The 19348-nt window shown below is 42.5% G+C and overlaps 1 protein-coding gene across 2 annotated transcripts in view; it reads left to right on the top strand.

Annotated features, from left to right (window-relative positions):
• The window catches only part of TNC (tenascin C), a 92111-nt gene that overhangs the window by 56412 nt on the left and 16351 nt on the right, over positions 1–19348 (top strand). The window contains exons 14-18 of one of the 2 annotated variants that reach the window (XM_058523875.1): positions 1478–1750; positions 9304–9576; positions 11150–11422; positions 16123–16245; positions 17366–17509. In XM_058523875.1, coding sequence (XP_058379858.1) covers positions 1478–1750; positions 9304–9576; positions 11150–11422; positions 16123–16245; positions 17366–17509 — 1086 coding nt within the window. The remainder of the gene's footprint in view (positions 1–1477; positions 1751–9303; positions 9577–11149; positions 11423–16122; positions 16246–17365; positions 17510–19348) is intronic. The other variant, XM_058523874.1, reaches the window with a different exon arrangement.

Raw genomic sequence — 19348 nt, 5'->3', positions numbered from 1 at the left:
TACTCATCATTCTGCCCCAGAGACAGGGTGTTCAGTGTTTCCCCAAGTGCCTGCTAAGTGAACAGCCTTCCCCAGCATTGTTTTCCATTGCTCATCTTCCTACATGCCTCCATTGGTTGGAAGGTCAGTAGAGGCTGTGTTGTTTGGTTTTGTATATGCCTGCCCCATTTTTGGATAGTTATGGCAACTAAAGTTTTATGCAAACCTATATATCCTAGTTGGTTCTAGCAAAAGCATAGCTTCGCATTTTAGCCTCAATAATTTTCAGTAACTCCTGCTGAGATAAACATTCAGCACAGGCTACTGCTTCATCAGCAGTGACCCTGAATTGCCTAAAAATTGCAGCTGAGGCTGCCCTGGATGTACCCAGGGATTTTTTATCCGACATCCAAAAACCATCCCTTCCCAGCAGGCAGAGAAATCATTCGCCACTTCTGATCTTTTCTGCAGATCTTGTGGTTTGGGTGTTTTTAGTATTTTTATGTGTTTTTTTTTTTTTTCTTTTTGATGATAGCAACATTCTTGCTTCTGATGAGTTGGTCTGTGGGAAGGAAGGTCTACAATTCCGTCTGATCTGTGTTTCACCAAATCTCTTGGGATGGGAAGACCTTTTCCTTCCTTGCTAGAGAGACAGCACTAGCTTTCTACACCTTGCTTCTGCCTGCCCTCTGCATGTTTTATTCCTGTTGCTTGGAAAAGCACTGTAGGACCATCTCCCAGATAAAATGTTATTTCTTGGCTGAATAGGGTTGCCTGACTGCCTTGTCTTGGCTCAGCTCTCTTCGTTGGCAACACAATACTAGCCTTCTTGGCCCACGTAGAAGCAGTTAAGAGAGCACAAGCTATTTTAGCAGAATATGAGAATGACTGGCCTTTGTCAGAAATATGAAGAAAATACCAAGAATTACACTAAGTTGCCAATTCCCTGTAAGTCACAAAATCAGAAGCCTCACGGTACCACGTTGGGAGGATAATGGCGTCAGAATTGTTCAGTCTTCATTTGAATAGATGGGAGCTCCCTCAAAGCAAAGGATGCCTGTAGGAGAGAGCCAAGTAATCTTGGTCTCCTGAGCGCAATTCAAGAGACTGGAAGCTGCCAGCACTGATATCTTTTGACTGATGGCCAGCATCCCTGAGGCGGTGCTCCTGGAAGCATCTGGGCTTAGGCACAGTTCCTGCTGCCATCATTCAGCGTGGCTTCTGACACGCAGAATCTCAACTAGCCTGATCGTGTGTGGCAGCTCCAGAGCAGGGAAATCTAATTACCATGGCTTCCTTTTTCTATTCTTCTTTTAACAAACCCTCTTTTTCTCTCCGATTGGCACCAGTTGGTAATGCTGCTTCATTTCACCATAACCCTGAACTATCAGATCTTTCTGTCCAGCTCTGGTTCTATTAATAACCTCAATCTTAAAACACAGGCCAAATGATTAACTCCGATTTCTTTGTTTCTTCTCTCTTACCCCTCCTTTTTCAGCCGGAGAACCTGAAATTGGAAACTTAAATGTTTCCGACATAACTCCTGAGAGCTTCAATCTCTCCTGGACAGCTACCGATGGGGCCTTCGAGACCTTTACCATTGAAATTATTGATTCCGATAGGTTCCTGGAGACGCTGGAATACAATGTCTCTGGTGCTGAACGAACTGCCCACATCTCAGGGCTACGCCCTAGTAATGATTTTATTATCTACCTCTCCGGACTTGCTCCCAGCATCCGGACCAAAACCATCAGTGCCACGGCCACCACAGGTACATGTGCGTTCTCCCACTTCTAACACCCTCTCTCCAGAGTCTTCTTTGCAGGATGAAGCCACTCCTCGCCCACTGAAGCATAAGCCACAATGCATTAACTCTTCCTTGATGCTAGGCTGGAGCCTATGTAACATAACTCTCTTCCAGGAGCAGCTCAGCTGGTGGATTTCCATGAAGCCCCTTGCCTGATTTATCACTGACCAGGACATTTGCAGCATAAAATGTAGTTTGGTCGAGATTGTCATATAGAATCTGGAGAAAAGAATTCTCCCCCTCAGTAACTAAAAAGCCATAATAAGCATTCTCCTTGACTTGAAAAGACATCTATATCATTCAAAGAGGTCTTAAAAGTTATATTTTGTGTTTTCCTAGTGTCTTTGTCTTCCTAGTGCCTTTGACTTCCTAATACCCAAATAGCCCAACGATTTAATGAAATTGTGTTGGTGCTATTATTTTTTTTCAACTGAGAAAGTGATAAGAAAGAGCAGGGATTACTCATCACATGAGTGCGGGAAGAAGCCATCCCATCTGGATCACCCCAATTCCAACGCCACCTCTAGGAGAAAGGACCAGAACATGCTGTCTTGCTCCCAGAACAGCGAATGGTACATGGCAAAAATAAAAGCAAAATAGTCATGTTTAAACAAGGAGCTTGGTTAGCAAAAGCATAAATTGCTCTCACTTTAAATTCATGGTATCTGTGACATACATACTATGGGAGATGCTCTCTGGCATGCCTCAAAAAAGAACTCTATGTGACAATAGAAAGGAGAGCCTTTGCCATTCAAAACAGCATTCTTAGTGCATTTTGGACAATGCCTTCTCTTGACAGATAAAATAAGACATCACAAACTGAAAAAAATGTTATTTGTAGGATAAACACAGGAGAATTTCCTCTTATAGTGCCCAATCTCGTATTCTAGGGAATTCAAGAAAATGGTTGACATCGTAGTATCAAAATTATCCATCATTTACGTCACGCATGGTTGAGACAGGGTGTGTCCTCATTCTACATGAGACTACAAATTGTCATCAGGGTGGTCCACAGAAAAGGCAGAGAGCCAGCATTATCTCCTTCTCATCTCAGCCAGATTAAAGTGTACCAACACCTAGGGAAAAAAATCAGTCGCCCATATATATTTGTTTCTCATGGCTCAAATTGGTTTTCAACAAAGGACAGGTTCCTTTACCGGAGGGTAAAGTCTAAAACTTTATGGATTTAGTCTTAGGTGTTTTGATTGTGACTCTGTTAATAGCGTTTTAAACTGACACGCTTTCATATTTTTTTCTTCTTGCTTTAGTAGCCGAACCTCTCCTTAGCCACCTCACTGTGTCAAATGTGACCTGGGGCAGTGTGTCCATCTCGTGGAAAGCTCAGGACTCTGCCTTTGATAGCTTTCTTATAGAAGTTAGGAATTCTGACCACCTCCAGGAGACAGTGGTGCATTCCGTGCCTGCGGCGTCTCGCAGCTCTGTCATCACCAACCTCAAAGCTTCTTCTAATTACACTGCCCACCTTCATGGGCTGCTTGATGGGCAGTGTGCTCAGATGCTGATGGTCCAAGCAACCACAAGTATTTCCCGTGATGGGTTCTTCACTCTCCATTGAACTTCCTCTGAGGAGCATTCCAAAAGATCACCCGCTACTCATTTTTCATCCTCCTAGTTCCTCTGGATCCTTCTCAAATTTGATAGGGCCACCCCAATCAGAGCTTTAAAGCTTAAAAAAAAAATACTCTCACCCCAAATTAAGGAACTTCAATGTCAACTTCTTTTTCCGAAGTATCCACTCACATCTGGAATTGCTCTTTTTGTTTGTATAGAGTTAACCTGACTTGCTTTGGTTGAACTTCTAAACCATCCTTTCATCTGATCTTGAATAATCGTTTCCAGTTCCATCCAGTATCATCTGCCTGTGGTCTTTCTAATCAAAGTCTGCCTGTGTCATATTCAAAGAGGTGTATGCATGCATTTTTAGTTCCTTGGTCAGAATGTTCTACGTTCTCTTTGTCTCCACCGAGATTTTGAAAGCAGTGCCACTAGCATGCAGAGAAGAGACCCTAAAACACAGCCAAAAAACCATCTGAGAGGACCCAGGTCTCATCTTGTTCTGGAGACTTTTATTTGCCTGCATCCCCTACAAACAGACTGCTCTTTTTGACATTGACTTTACCAAGCATGTTTTGTCATCCACTGATAGCTGTCACAACATGTCCGAGTATTCCTTTCATCTATCATCTTGTGCAAATCTTGGTGCATGTGGTAAACATTCAGAGCATTAAATTTTTGAAAATGTCTGTCTTTCCTAGAAGCATGTCAAGGAATTGTTTCCAAGGGTTAGCAGTGATGAGAGAAAAATGTCCCTAGCTTGCATGGAACACTGACCACCCCTAACTACCATTCTCTTTCTGAGTTTTGTCTTGCATCTCACTTTTCAGCTTGGTGGCACCTTTTGGGAGAGAGCTGGAGGTAAAGCTGACCTTGAGAACCCAGGTCTTATTCTGCATGGTGAATGTGTTAGCATTGCCCGTCTCTGTCTGGTAGCATGAGAAGAAACCTAACATGCATCCTTAATTCGGGAAATTGCTTCCACGACAAAATATAGGGCAAACAGAGTCGCATTTGGAGGATCTTACCTTTGGTGTGGTTAAGGTAACTTGTCAATGCTGTGGCTGAAAATTATAGCATCATTACCTTCTCAAACCAGTTGCTAAGTAGGAAATCCCACACCATTATCTACAGCTATATTCTGCTTCTGAGCCAGATCCTTTTTGTCCTTAGAGACTTAATGACATCGAGTTATGCCATGCAACTGTACAGTTGAAGTTTATCCAAATGAGCCCCTTCTTTCCTCCAAATACTGGAGCTGCAGCAAAACGACTCCCAAGTCCTTGGAAGAAATAATCTGCTTCCTTCCAACCCTAAATCCTGATGCTAGTACCTCAATCCTCCAGTACTGTTGCCTCTCTCTAAAATACAGTCTGGGTTGAACTTATTTTAATGTTAGTCTTATTTGATAAATGTCCATTGAGGAGGCCAGACAATATACATGCCAGTTGAAACTAGCAGTACAGGCCCCTCACATTAAAAATGAATTGTTCTCATCACTAATTGTCTAGACTTTAAGGGTCAAGAGACTCTTAACCCCAGTGGAACTATTCACCTTTCCAAATTATCCAATGAGTGAATTTCCTAATCAGAAAATGCAAGGCCTAACTTCAGGTTTTCCTTTAACTTTTGCATACACCAGAAAATTTTTAATGAAAGCCATTTTCACCTTTACACTATTTAGGGTGAGATGTAGATTTTCCTGTGGCGTATACATTCAGGTTTCTAAATACTGTGGAGAATTTCTCTTATACGGATATTAGCCTCTAATGTGCACAATCCAAACAGATCAAAAGAAGACTAAATAAGGAAACTGCAAAGTAGCATTTTCTAAGGCATGCTCAGTGGAACACCAGCCCCTCGAGATGTTCAAAGGATATTCCTCAAAAAGTGCATCTGTTGATCAGTACATTTATGAAATGCTGGGCTAAACAAAATTAAGTAGGTTTCTTTAGAGAACGAGCATTTCAGAGCCTGCTAGCATGTTTTGTGAATCTCTAGAGTGAGATATAATATTCAGTGTTTACCGTACATACTTCACCTGGAAGCTTTCTTTCCTCGAAACATCTTACAGAGCTAGCACTCCATTACAAACCTTAGAAAATGTAGCCTTAATTCTCTTTAATTTAATCCTATCTACCACTCTAATGGCTTATTCCCTTTTCTTTATACATGACAAGCAAATCATCACGTCTATGCTTAAAAAGAAAACAAATCCGCACCTGCAGATAAAGCAATATATTCTCTAGCATTGTAACCAATGCAGGTGTAGACATGGCCTAATATACTGCCTTTCTGCAAATATTTGGAGGCATTGATGCTTTCATATTCTATGGCTACATTCTGAAGAAATCCACTGCTTCCTCTAATAATGTCTCTCTCTCTCTGCCCATGTTCCTTCCCATTCAGAGCCAGAGCCACAATTGGGCATGCTAATCCTTAGCAATATTACTCCTGACAGCTTCAACGTGTCATGGACCACTCGAGCTGGGCCTTTTGCAGAGATTATTATCAGTGTTAGCGATTTTCAGTTGCTGCATGAGTCCCAGCAATTCACAGTCTCAGGAGACATACAGCACGCTCATGTCACCGGCTTGGTGGAGAACACTGGCTATGATGTTAGTGTGGCAGGGACCACCTGGGCTGGGGACCCCACCAGACCCCTCACTGCCTTTGTCATGACAGGTACTCATTCAAAGCTTCCCACTTGTCTGTTGAGAATTCGAGACGGAGTAAAGCAGGAAAGGTGATAGGCATCCTAAGGGGAAATTCGATCCAAAATGCAATCTTCACTCTGTGTATAAAGGTCTAAGAGAAGAGAGAACAGATACTATTGCAAGAGGGGTCTTTCACAGCCACACTTAGGAAATGGAGACAGTGTACTCAACAGTTGTATAAAGCTTCCCGGGATTTTCATGCCCAGTTTTATAGGCTGTCTATCCAGAGTTTGGAGATTCAGGCTAAAGAGTGAGTTCCAAGTTAACAATGGCCTAGGGCAGGAATTTTGACCATAAATCATGCTAGGTAAGGCAGTCCATAAACTACCTGCCCCACAAATACAATAATTTGTGTTTTTCTTCTAAAAAATACATCTTCTGAAAATTGACATCTACAACAGATTAATGAAGGTTCAACCTAGGATAGCAGATAAATCCTAAGTTTAATTAAACTGTACCCATTCATTAAACTTGACTTCTAACTTCTCCTTGAATTACATAAAGAAATGGTTTTGTATTTTCTTTCCTGAGATTATCCTAAATCAATGGCAAAGGCTGCAAATGGTGTTGATTTACTAAATCTCTAGCCTGAAAAACCTCAGAGAATATTTAGAAGTCTCTTGCCTTCCACTAATGATAACTTTCAGGAGACTGACTTTGCCATCCAATTCTCACATTAAACCAGGCCTCTCCCAGGGTCTAAATTGCTGTAAATAAGATGACTTAATAAGTTCAATCAAGTTTTTAATTGGAGGCAGCATGGAGTCTTAGAAGAGTGAAGATCTTGAGATCAAGCTTGAGTGGTTTCTAATCCTCTCGCACATCTTTTTTGCTATATAACTTTGTCCTGTTCTTAACTGCTCTGAACCCCAATTTGCTTATGTATAAAGAGAGGATACCCACAGGTATCTCTGGCAATCTTGTCGCAGGGATTAAATGGATATGATGAAATTTAACTGTGCGGCATCCAGTAGGCATTTTATAGATCCTGGGTCCTTTCTTCTGTCTTCCAACAGTATGCGGAAAGTGGTGTTCTTAAAAATAAGCAACAAGCCTAGATAGAAACAATAGACCTATGCAATCGTGACTTTCCTATTATTTTTAAGAGAATACTGGGCATGTTTTAATGTGAGATCAAAAGTGGGTATATTTCCTGTCCAGTTATCTAATGTGAATTCAATCATTCAGGCAGTCTTCAAATGCAGAACAAGGTAATTACTTAGTGGAGCATAGGGAGAAGGGCGGAGGTAGCCGTGACATGAGAATCTCACTGCCCAGGAGGGGAGGAATGGCTGGCCACAGATCCCATCAGGCCTTTACTTGTAGCCTCTTGCAGGACCTCCCACAGAACAGAGAGAAGAAAGGGAGGTTGGGAGAGCTGGTCTTGGGAATCCTAGATCCAGTTACAGCATTGTCTCTGCTAATCCTTGAAGTGAAAAGACTCTGCGTTTTAAAAGAAGCATATTAAAAAAAGAGAAAAAAAAAAACCTGAACATGAAGGACTATAAATAACAAGCCCTTGATTGACTAATTAGCCTGAATGCCTTGTTTTTCATCGGAATTTGCTGCTTTGATGGTGTGGAGGTACAAAGAGACCACCTATCAAAGAGAGACTCCACTTCTCTAAACAAAACTCTGCAACAGGATTTGAGACCCCTGTCTTGCAGACAAGGAAGCCTGTTTGCACAGTATATGTGATTTCATCTTTGCCTTTGATAGAGTTATGATTTGGGGAATATCTTTACATGGTAAAAAAAATGCCTCAAAATAAACACGAAGTGTTTCAAAATAAGTACAGGAAGTCCAAGACACAGCAAAATTTAAATCTCTGCTCAGGGGATGAGAGCATTCATTCACTTGTTCATTCAGTCACCAAACATTTCTTTTTAAAATATTTTTCTTTACATCCTGTGGATTAAACTCAGGGCATTAGTGTAAGGTCATTTATCTCTTTGAAAGTTTCCATTTAGCTGCAATGGAAAAGAAAGCTTTAAACCAGATGCAGAGAAAGCAGCCTTGGCCATGGAATTCCCATCCCCATGCCCCTCTGATAAAAAGTAAATACTTTCGCCATTAGTGTGTTTTGTTTTACTGGAGGGGAGACGCTGGACGTTCTCCACTAATCCTGCTTATGTCTCAGAACTTGCCAGCACTGATGGGGTTGACTAATTAGACGTTGGCATAGGGTATGGAAAAAACATTGGACTTGGAGTCAGATGGCCCGGGTTGGATCCCACCTTAGCCATCTAGTAGCCATGTGATCTTGGTTAAGTCATTGACCTCTCTGTTTCCTTAGATGTCATGAGGGTAAGGAAGCAAGTAGCTAAATCTACTTTATAGTGTCATTGTGGAGATTCAATAGGATAATGGACATGAAGCCTTGTCAATTGGGAAGTATTGACAGAAATTTAGCTAATAGAAGCTCATTTTTTTGGGGAATCCCAATATGTGAAAAGACTTCTTGGCACCTAAGAAATAAGAGTGCCTGAGACACAGATGTTTGGTGAATGAATGAACGAATGATGATGACAGAACTTACTAAAGATCTAGACATGTCCTTATCTCCTAACTTTATCCAGGAAAATAAACAGCAAAAGAATTAGCAAATCTTGGTATGCCTAACTGGGCCATAACCTTAATTTGTCCATTTGAATGCATGAAAAATCTTCCCTCTTCCCTTTATCTCAGCTTATGAAAATGTATGTCATTAATTGGCCTATCAACTTGATACAAAATGTGAGTTAGAGGTGAAATAGAAACATATGAAGTATACCGAAAGGAAGTATATTTGCAAAAAAAAAAAAGGAAAAAGGATGATTTCTTTCAAGACCAGAAGACAGTGGGAAGTAGAGAAGGAGGTCCAAACTCAACACAAGATATCCAACCTTATAGGGAAAAATTCACTGCCTTTGCAGTGAGACCCAGCTAAAAACCTTGCTCTATCGCATTCTGCCTCTGTAACTTTGGCCAAGGCCATTCAAACTCTTTGAAACTCAGTTTTCTTACCTGTATAATGGGAATAATATCTATCTCATAGGCTTGTTAAGAGATTTATACAAGATAACATCATCTGGCACCCAATAAGCTCTTACTAAATATTCATTTCTGAGCATATAACGCATTTAGTGATTGATTGGGTATCTATCAGTGTTCGTGGAGACTTGTGCTATCCCAGCAGAGTCAGTGCTGCTAACCTGAGTTATTTTCACCCTTCCCTTCTTTCAGAGGCCCTGCCCCTTCTGGAAAACCTAACCATTTCCGACATTAATCCCTACGGGTTCACAGTTTCCTGGATGGCATCGGAGAATGCCTTTGACAGCTTCCTAGTAACGGTGGTGGATTCTGGGAAGCTGCTGGACCCCCAGGAATTCACACTTTCAGGAACCCAGAGGAAGCTGGAGCTCAGAGGCCTCATAACTGGCATTGGTTATGAGGTTATGGTCTCTGGCTTCACCCAAGGGCACCAAACCAAGCCCTTGAGGGCTGAGATTGTTACAGGTATTTTGATTCAAGTGAGCCATTTTTTCCTCTTCCCGGTTCCCTTCCGTGTAATCCATCTACCAGATCACCATGGTTTTAACATCCTTGTTCATGTTCTCTACTTAATCCATAGATGTGGCCTGTTCTTTTGTGTTCCCCCCAACACTCTCCCTCGTCTTATGTCTCTAATGAGCATGCCCCTTCTCCCACTCCAGAAATGAGAAGGTCAAAATGTTTCCACTTGGTGTCCCAAATCTTTTAGACCATGTCTTGTCCGTAGCTCTTATGTGCTTACTCCATGTCTCCCTCCTCTGTGTTCATCCTGGCTGGTCCTCAGCTACATTTCAGCCTTCTCAGAAGAAATATACCAGAGAGTATATTTCAAAAACTTATTTACAACATTTGCCGTCTCAAAATTTCAAGTGTGATCTTGATAAACTTACTAAGTGGGCTTGTCATTGGAAAGCCAACTGTGAACTTATTATATTGGTAAACACTAATATCATAGAGATTCTTCAACACAGACTAAATCCATAATTTTCTCAACTAATAATTCCTGGAGAAATATGGCATTAACAACTTTAACAGTCAAAAATCTGTGTTTCCCAAAGTCTTTCTAGAGATTGCTAGCTCCATAGAATATTCAAAGGGCTTACTTGGTGAAGAAGTTCCATGTTCAAATAAGTTTTGGAAACACTGAGTTAAACATCGTTTAATAGGACCCTTGACCACAAGCTTTACAGAACATCCTAACGTGTATGTGCCTCTTCAAGAGGGACTTACCCCAGCAATATTTCCCAAACTTATTTGACAATGGATACCTTTTAAGGAAGAGGATCAAACAGGAGTAGTTTGCTCTAAGTACACTTTGGGAAACTCAGGTCTAAATTTACCTTGACACTGAGTTTTGTCTAGTTAAGGCAATCCAAGATAATACCTTGAGTCCAAAGTATGTCACACAGGAGGTTCCAAGCCTCAGTTCTACCATCTGAACACTCATCTAATCGTTAAAAAAGGCAAGCAAGAAAGTCAAGAGTAGGAGCCTCTTTTAGTAAAACAGCTCCAAGAAAATAGCAAAAAGACTATAACATTTATAACAGTTTAAAAGCCATTTGCTCAGGATCAAGGGAAATATAATCAGCAGTATCATCATGGGCAGCTCTACAGATCTTTAATGCTGGTTTATTTCTCTTTTCAAAAAGAAAAGAAAAAGGTCTCGCAGAGGATGGGCACTTGGCCACTGGAAGACAGAGAGCAAATGTAAACAAGTTACTGGCTTTGAACTTGTTTAATAATGCATGGGAGGGGCCAATGCTGAGTCCAGATGTGGATTTATAGAATTGCTTTTAGACAAAACTCACATATGCAAGCATCCACTTGGCTCGTATTGAATGTGTCAACTCCATCTGTCCCCTCTCCTAAACCTACTAGACTTGTTTGTGTTGAATAATTTTATTTTCGGTATCTCAGGACACTTCTATCTCTGAGAGCTGGGGCATCACCACATATTGATAACCCCACTGGAGAGAAGATTGCACGGGCTGGTAAATAATGTTCTCTCTCCTCCTTCCACCATTTTCTTCCCCTCTAGAAGCCGAGCCAGAAGTTGACAACCTTCTGGTTTCAGATGCCACCCCAGACGGTTTCCGTCTGTCCTGGACAGCTGATGAAGGGGTCTTCGATAATTTTGTTCTCAAAATCAGAGATACCAAAAAGCAGTCTGAGCCACTGGAAATAACCCTACTTGCCCCCGAACGTACCAGGGACATAACAGGTCTCAGAGAGGCCACTGAATATGAAATTGAACTCTATGGAATAAGGAATGGAAGGCGATCCCAGCCAGTCAGTGCTATAGCAACAACAGGTACCGTACATAACCAGGACAGAACAGAGAAAAGTCATGACTTGGGGATCTTCTTCTCACAGGGATGGGAAATACAAGAGATTTGGATACAGGCAAGCTTGCCTTCAGATCCTGGCTCTTTTGATTATAGACTGAGTGACTGTGGACAATTTGGCTAAGTCTTTGTGTAAAAAATTATGATGCCATTTACTTAATAGCATTGTGAGGATTAAATGACATAATTCATTGAAAGCCCATAGCAGGGGGTCTGGCACATAGCAAGGACTCAGCAAATGAAAGCTATTAACAGTTTCATTATTGTCATTAATCATCATCATCGTTACAATTATTGCATCTTTAAAATTCCGAACACCCTTCCTTATACCTATTATCTCATCATCTTTTATCCAAAGATACACTTCCTTGTTCTTTGGTCAAAGTTTCAAACTATACTAGGCAGGGATAATGGAGAAGTGGTACTTCCACCTATAAAAATCAACATTTATAAGATGCTATGTGTGAATAATCAGTACCGTGATCGGGAAGGGAAAAAAGAGGAAGCTGGCAAGGTTAACAGGCTGCGCTTCATGAAACTCACTAATTTTATTCAATACTCATAGCAACTCGAAAAGGCACTAGAGGGAGAAATGAAAACCCTGTTCCACAATGAGTTATTTCAAGGAGGAAAAAGAAAGATAATGAATAACGTGACTCTTGAGAATAATAATACTAACACTGACATGACTCTTTAGAGGGAAAAGGAAAGACTTACAACAGGTGGGGTGAATTCTTTCATGAAACTAAGGGAGGTGGAGAAATAGCATTCGCTAGAGATGGCTGCTTCAAAAGGAACCAGAGGAAAGAACCGCAAAATCCCAGGGAGAGGTAGAAGCAACCTGAGAAATGATGTAGCCCAGCCTTTTCTGTTTGTGCATGAAGAATCTGAGGCCCAGAAAGGTTAAGTGACTTGCCTAAGGTCACACAGCCAGATTTGGAGTAGAACCCAAATGCCGACTTATTTTAACACTATTAAATATTAGCAGGCTGGATGACGGATAACCAATGAACATATATACCTGCCATCTCTGATGGGCATAGAACGTAACACTAGCCAAAACATTCTCCTCTTTGTCCAGAGATGGATATTTTACCATGTAAATTTCAGGACATAATGAGCTCCTAGAAGACACTTATAGAAATCATAATCAGTATCTGTAGACGGGGAGGGAATGCTGAGTCCAGGCAGCAATTCAGGCAGGGGAAAAACCCTGTTTCTCATTAACTCAGATACCTTATCCCTGGGATGTGGGTCCTGTCTCCTCCTCCCTGTGGCTTCCCATAAAACAACTGGAGATCAGAGGCAGAGCCTGATTCTGACCTTGGTATATAAACACTGGTTTTCAAAGTTAACTTCTGATCACTGATTTTGTTTTGCTGATCTTTTTTTCTAGAGGCTCTGCAGTTCTAAAGCAAAAAAGAGAATGAATAATCACGAGTTTTTTTTTTTTTTTTACATGAACAAAAGAAAAGAAACAGCAGACCCTGCTGTTTCGGAAAGCCCCTTCTTAGATTTCTTTCTCTGAGGCTTTGTAGTTCACAGCAAAGAAGTGTGTGTGTGAGTTTGCACGCATGCATGCATGCACATGTGTGTACCCATGTGTGCCTGCCTGCCTGTGCTCCGGGCAAGACAAGGGAGGAGACTCTTGAACACAGCAGACAGTTGCCTAATTTCCACCTTCCCCTCATCAGCTTTATAAAGTCTCCCTTTGCCTTCCTCCTCCTCTCTTCTCTCTTTCCTCCCTTGCACAGTTGTCAACTCTTCCCCGTGATGCTCTGTTCCTCTTATTCTTTATAAAAGCTTCTGCAGCTCCTCCTCTCACTCCAAGTGCCTCTCCCTGTGCACAAGCTTCCAGCCCCAAGGGCCCCAGGTGACAGAGAGTGTGGGTAGAGGCAGCGGAGCCTAGTGGTTATGCCTGCAGCCTCTGGGTGGATTCCTTGGAGTCGAATATTGACCACACCTCTTACCAGCTGTGTGATCTTGGGCAAGTCTCCTTTCCTCTCTGAGCCTCAGTCCCTTCATCCGGCAAATAGAATTGACCTCAAAGGCCAGCCATGAAGTTTAAATAGGATCATGAGTGCCAACTACTTAGCAGAGTTTCCTTACCCATTGCAACAATGTTAGCTATGATTATATTTGGGGGATTTAATGTAAATTTTATTTTTAATGAGCTCCTTGGTTCAAAATTCAAAGTCAAAAAAGGACATACAGTGAAGTCTCTATTCTACTGTGTCCCTGCCACCCAGGTGCTCTGTCTAGAGACAGCCAATGTCACCACTTTCTTCTGGATCTTCCAGAAATATTCTATACAAATAGATAAGGGTGGTCGACATGCTTTAACTCACTGAATCACTGTGACTCAGCCAGACCAATTGACTGCCACATTTAGCCCTATGTCACAGATGTGGAAACTGAGACCTAAGGGGCTGAGGTGTTTTTAGCTAGTAAGGCCAGAATGGAATTCAAATCCAGGTCAGTCTTACTCCAAGATCCTTGCTCTTAAACCACACTGGCTACAAGAGCTGTCCTCTTTGTTTAGCATAGGACGTGACACATATTAAGTGTTCAGTAAAAATATGTTGAAGGGAAAATAATTTTTAAAAAATGGTTGCCAACAGCCACATAATTAAAGACATTTGCTCCAAAGTTGGGGAGGCAACTTTTTATGCAGAGAATGGATAGAAGCCCTGTTGAGAGTTTCGAACAATTCTGGATGTTTCCCTAATGGAGTTTTTATTGAAAACCAAGAGTCTACCTGGAAAGAGAGACAGAGATATTGCCGTGCCTTGGTCTCCCCAACTTTTCAATGGGGGTGATTTAGTTGCTCTGTGAGGCTCGGTCTCCGAGTTCCCATTGGCCACCTCCTCTGCTGTGGTGCTGGAGACTGGGGGACCCTATTTATGGCAGAAGGAGACATGCTAAAACAACAAATAGTCTTCCACACCTAGGAAGGTCTGCTGTCCCAAAGTATCACACCCGTTGACCCTGGATTCCACCACCACTGTGCCATTCCTTCAGGTTACACGGGGCTATCTTCCTGCTGCCACCTTATCAAGCACATCCTCTGGAGTGCGTGATGGATGAGGCTACTCATTCTTAAGGTTTTTAAGACAGGGCTTAAATATTGCCATTTGCAGAAGAGGAAACTGAGATCTAGAGGGGAAAGCTGTGGCCACAAGATATACCTTTCACTGTGCCGAGACCTGCACCAGTGGCATTTTCAGTCAGAGTGAAAGTCAGAGTGGACCAGCTGGCAGCAGGAGAGACTCACTGCCTGAGTTTACACGCCTCACTGGGTTTTTTTTTCTCAGCTGGCCTCTTCTAGATCTTTCCTGGGGGCTACTTTAAAATCCGGGATGGCCCATAGTAGAAAGAGTCACATGGGAAAGAAAATATAGACAAGGCATTTGTGTTTACTGAATTCTTACTGCGTACCAGATTCTGTGCTAGGGGTTTTACATCCATGATCTCTGCTAATCCTCCAAACATTCCTGAAGATGGGCACCACTTTTCCCAACAGATGAGGCTCGCGGAAGTGAAGGAACCTGCCCCGGGTTGCCCAGCCTCTCCGTGGTATTTGGACAAACAAGATCTTTCAGGCTCCAGATCCTTGTGGTTTCCAAAGCTTTCCAAGGGGAGGGCAAAACCCCGGCAGGCACCAAGTCTGAGGGTGGCTACCAGGTCGCAGGAGAAAGAGAAAAAGACAGAGATGGAGAGAAAAAAATCCTCCCCCAAGTGGGCTGTGGGTTTCAGAACTTAATGATCAACGTGGGTTGGAGAGGGGAAAAGATGAGGAATTGAGCTCCCTGGAGACCTGAAAATTGTTTCCTGAGTTCTCTGGTTAAGTGTGGTCAGCTGAAGAGGGCAAAAAGCTAAGCCAAAAAATACACAGAGAAAAGCCAAAGGAAACTGGGTTCCAGGGGAGGTGTTTACGTAGCAGAAACTGCCTCTGGGGCCTGGCTTCCCTGAAGGTAGACCCAACGTCCACCGGGTGTGGGCTTTGGTGATGGGTCTGAGGTTGCTCTCCTAGCTCTGGATCTCTATCCAGTTCTGGGAATGGGTTTGTTGAGGTTAGTTTCCATATGAACGTTATTTCCAGGATCCTGGGGCTGTGTCAGCTCTGCTGCCCAGTCCTGGGACCCAGAAAAGTTGCATCACGAGAATGTTCATTGGATATCCGAGCCTCAGTGTACTCCTCTATATAATGGCTACAACCAAACCTTCTTCTCTGGGGTTTCCAAATGAGGATTAATTCTTAAAAATTGCAAAGAACTGTACAATTGTCAAGTCTTGGTCATTTAAAAAAGGAACTAGAAAGCAAAGATTTGAAAAAATGCTAAATTTAAAAATAAAAGGAGGATGTATTGCAAGGCGTGAAACCATTCACCCTCACTACCTTAGAAGCCAGCAGTGGTGTTAACATTCTCCTTGAATGAAACCAAATGGCTGTTCTACAGCCCTGAGCCCTGTACCAGAACGAAAGAATGATTGTTTCTATCAAGTCACAGCTTGACCACAGATCACCACACTCTCCATCTCAAAGGCTTGGCTTGGACACAAACTCTAGGGGCTGAGTTTTCCTGGATAAAGAATCCAGGAAGAATCATTGATGAGCAAAAGAGTTGACTGTTTCTGGGTTTCTCCTGCGCTTTCTCCCTAACAGCCATGGGCTCCCCGAAGGAAATCATTTTCTCAGACATCACTGAAAACTCCGCCACTGTCAGCTGGATGGCACCCACTGCCCAGGTGGAGAGCTTCCGGATTACCTACGTGCCCATTGCAGGAGGTAGGGAGCTCAGAGAGGGGAGGGGGCAGGAACCTGGAAGGTTTGGGTGGAGTAGCGAAAGAGACTCTGATAATTCTGTCCTCCCAAACATCATGGCCAAAGAAAACTACTTCCTTATATTTGAGACGATCTGGATAGACTTCATTTGTAAACTATTATGAGACCCTTGGAAGAAACTGCTTTGTGAAGGGTCATTATATGAAGAACTTTTCCAGCCTTGGAATTCTAAACTTCTATGAGAACTAGATCTCCAACATTGTTTTCACACAATGACATAAGACTAAAAACATTGGCCTGTTTCTCTTTGGGCTTACTCATCTGAAAGCTGGTCTTGACCTGCATGTGTGTGAGGCTTTGCATTTGGATCCCAAAAATCTGTCTGTGTCAGTATAGGATGGGGAGTTGTGACTTAGTAGAGTTGGGAGTTCTATTTCAGAGTGCATGGGCTATAATAGAGACCATGAGGAAAATCTGTCTAAAAACATTTCAGCAGGTAGTAAGCTCCCAGTTAGAGGAAGCATATACAGAAAGGATGGTTCATAACCTCTTCAGAGGAATGCCGTAGCATCTCTATGGGGAGTTTGACCAACTGATGTACAAGCTCCTCACCAGCCCTGAAATTCTAAGAAATATAAATTTTGGTCTTTTTAATAAATATAAGAGTACAAATTTGACTATGACCATCTTCTTTTCTTAAATAGTAGAATCTCTGCTGCTAAGGGAGTCTGTATTTCCCTAAGCTAAGACAATGGGTTAAATATATCAGATATATATATTACATAGTAAGCTTCCCATATTCTATGTGGGAAAATTAAATAAAATTCGCATAACAAGCTAGCTCTCAACGGAACGGAAACTTGTCATTTTTAGCACATTGTGACTTCATGTTTTTTCCTCTCCTGGCCTAGTTTTTGGCATCTGCTCAGATGGAAAAAACATTATGCAAAAAGTAAGACCTTTTCTCTCATGCCAGAGGGTAGCAGCAAAGGAGAAGGAAGTCAATAAAATGGTACTGGATAAAGATATAGTTTCGTTTCCAAATCGGAGACACCCATTCTCGGGGCAACAGTAAGTTTCAATGGGGTTCGCCATTCCTGATTTTGATTTTCCTGTGTTCCAGGTACACCCTCAGAGGTAACTGTGGATGGGAGTAAGACTCAGACCAGGCTGGTGAAGCTCTTACCTGGGGCCGAGTACCTTGTCAGTGTCATCGCCATGAAGGGCTTTGAGGAAAGCGAACCTGTCTCCGGATCATTCGCCACAGGTGTTTATCCCACCGTCAGCATTATTGCGCATGATTCAGCAAGTGGAACAAAGTTTCCATGTAGTAATATTCTAGTAGAAAGTGGACTGGATTTGGAGCACCAGAAGCCTCATTTCCAGCCCATCCCGGCCTCCTGTGAGCTGGGTAACCTTGACTCCATCCTTAACCTCCCTGGGCCTCTGTTTCCTTGGGTAGTATGGAGGAAGGAGGCCAAGTCTGGGAGTCACACTGAACTGGGTTGAAATTCCAAGTCTATCACTTCTAGAGACATGAGCTGTCAGTTAATTTCTCTAGAGTGTAGTTTCCTTCTCTATAAAATGGGTGCAATTCTGCTTGCTGTGCAGGGGGCTGTAAGAATCACATGAAACTATGTGTGTAAAACATCTGTAAATGTAAATGGCTCTACACGTTAATCCACCTCCTTTCCTTCCCTGCCTAGTGCTGGGACCATGGTGAGGCTCCTTCCAGGGAGGGGCTGCCCGCAGACAAGGAATGGTGACAAGCAATAAGGAACGACTCTCTACTGGGCAGCTACTGTGTTCCAGGCACTGCTACTAAACTCTCCCCCTGTCATCCCCATAGCTGTTGTCATTCCCATTTTACAGAGGAAACAACTGAGACCCGGGTAAATTAAACACCTCGGTTAAGACCACATAACTAGTAAACGCAGGGAGCCAGTGTGAGCTTCAGTCAGTCTAACTCCAAACTCTGTGTTCTTCTAAAATAAGGGATTATCTTCCTGTTATAACCTGATTTGTACAGCACACTGTAAAGAGGGGAAAATAATGAATTGCATTGAAGGAGAATGAAGTGGAAAATTTCTCTTTAGACAGCCATGTCTCTAAACAATTTATCCTTTGATATATGAGCAATTATCCAGCCTAATCCATTAAGGGATCCAAAGAATGGGCCTCACAAGAAATTTTAAAAATATCCTAATAGTCTCAAAGAGTTGATAACATGCAATTAAAACATCCCATCTGAACCCAGAGTCCTGTGCACCCTACCACACAGGCTGTTTTCCTCCAAAGAAATCTTTCATTTATGGATTCTCCACGGCAACAGATTGCAAAAGCTGGATGCATTTCCTCTGGAGGCCCCCCATTGCCCTCCTCCGTTAAAGGAGATTCTGGACAGACATGATGAAGCAGGAAGGAACTCAGAGTGGGTGGACGATGTGGGCTCCCAAAATTACTCGGCCACCTCCTGACTCGCAAGCCAGTCGTTTCGTCTCTTGAGGTCAGGAGCCTCATCTGCAAAATGAGCTGATGACAGCTGCCCTCCATCCTCCCAGGGCTGTCGTCCTGGAGTAATTGAGTCATAAATGTGAACGTAAGAGGGAAATAATCATATTTAGGTTAGTTTCTAGGAAAGAGATGCTGAGTAGCTGCAGTGGTTGGTTAAAAGAACCAGGACCTTGTAAACATCCATCCTTTCTCAGTACATTTGGAACTCAGATCTAAGACTCCAAATAACTTTAATAGTCATATTAATAACAACTGCAATTATTGAGCACCACCCCTAGCACATTTCACACACATCGTCTAGTGCATCTTTACAGCAGCCACACTTTGACAAGTGAAGAAGTGAGGTTTGGAGAAGGGAAATGACACAAGGGCACAGACACTAGACAGAGAAGCCAGTGTAGAACCCAGGACCACCGACCTCCGGAGCCTGGCTCCATGTTATCTCCAGGCCACCTAACAGAGCTATTGCTCAAAGCCCAGAAAAGCTTAGGGCAGCCTTCACTCTGCAAACCTCCTCTGTTTTTGTAAGTTCTTTCCCTGGGGAAAGTGACAGGAACTGTAATGATAATCCTTGTTATGTGTTCAGCCCTTT

Source organism: Diceros bicornis, chromosome 28, assembly GCF_020826845.1.
Source record: "Diceros bicornis minor isolate mBicDic1 chromosome 28, mDicBic1.mat.cur, whole genome shotgun sequence".
NCBI classification, from domain to species: Eukaryota; Metazoa; Chordata; class Mammalia; order Perissodactyla; family Rhinocerotidae; genus Diceros; species Diceros bicornis.
This window is presented reverse-complemented; position numbering and strand designations above follow the sequence as displayed.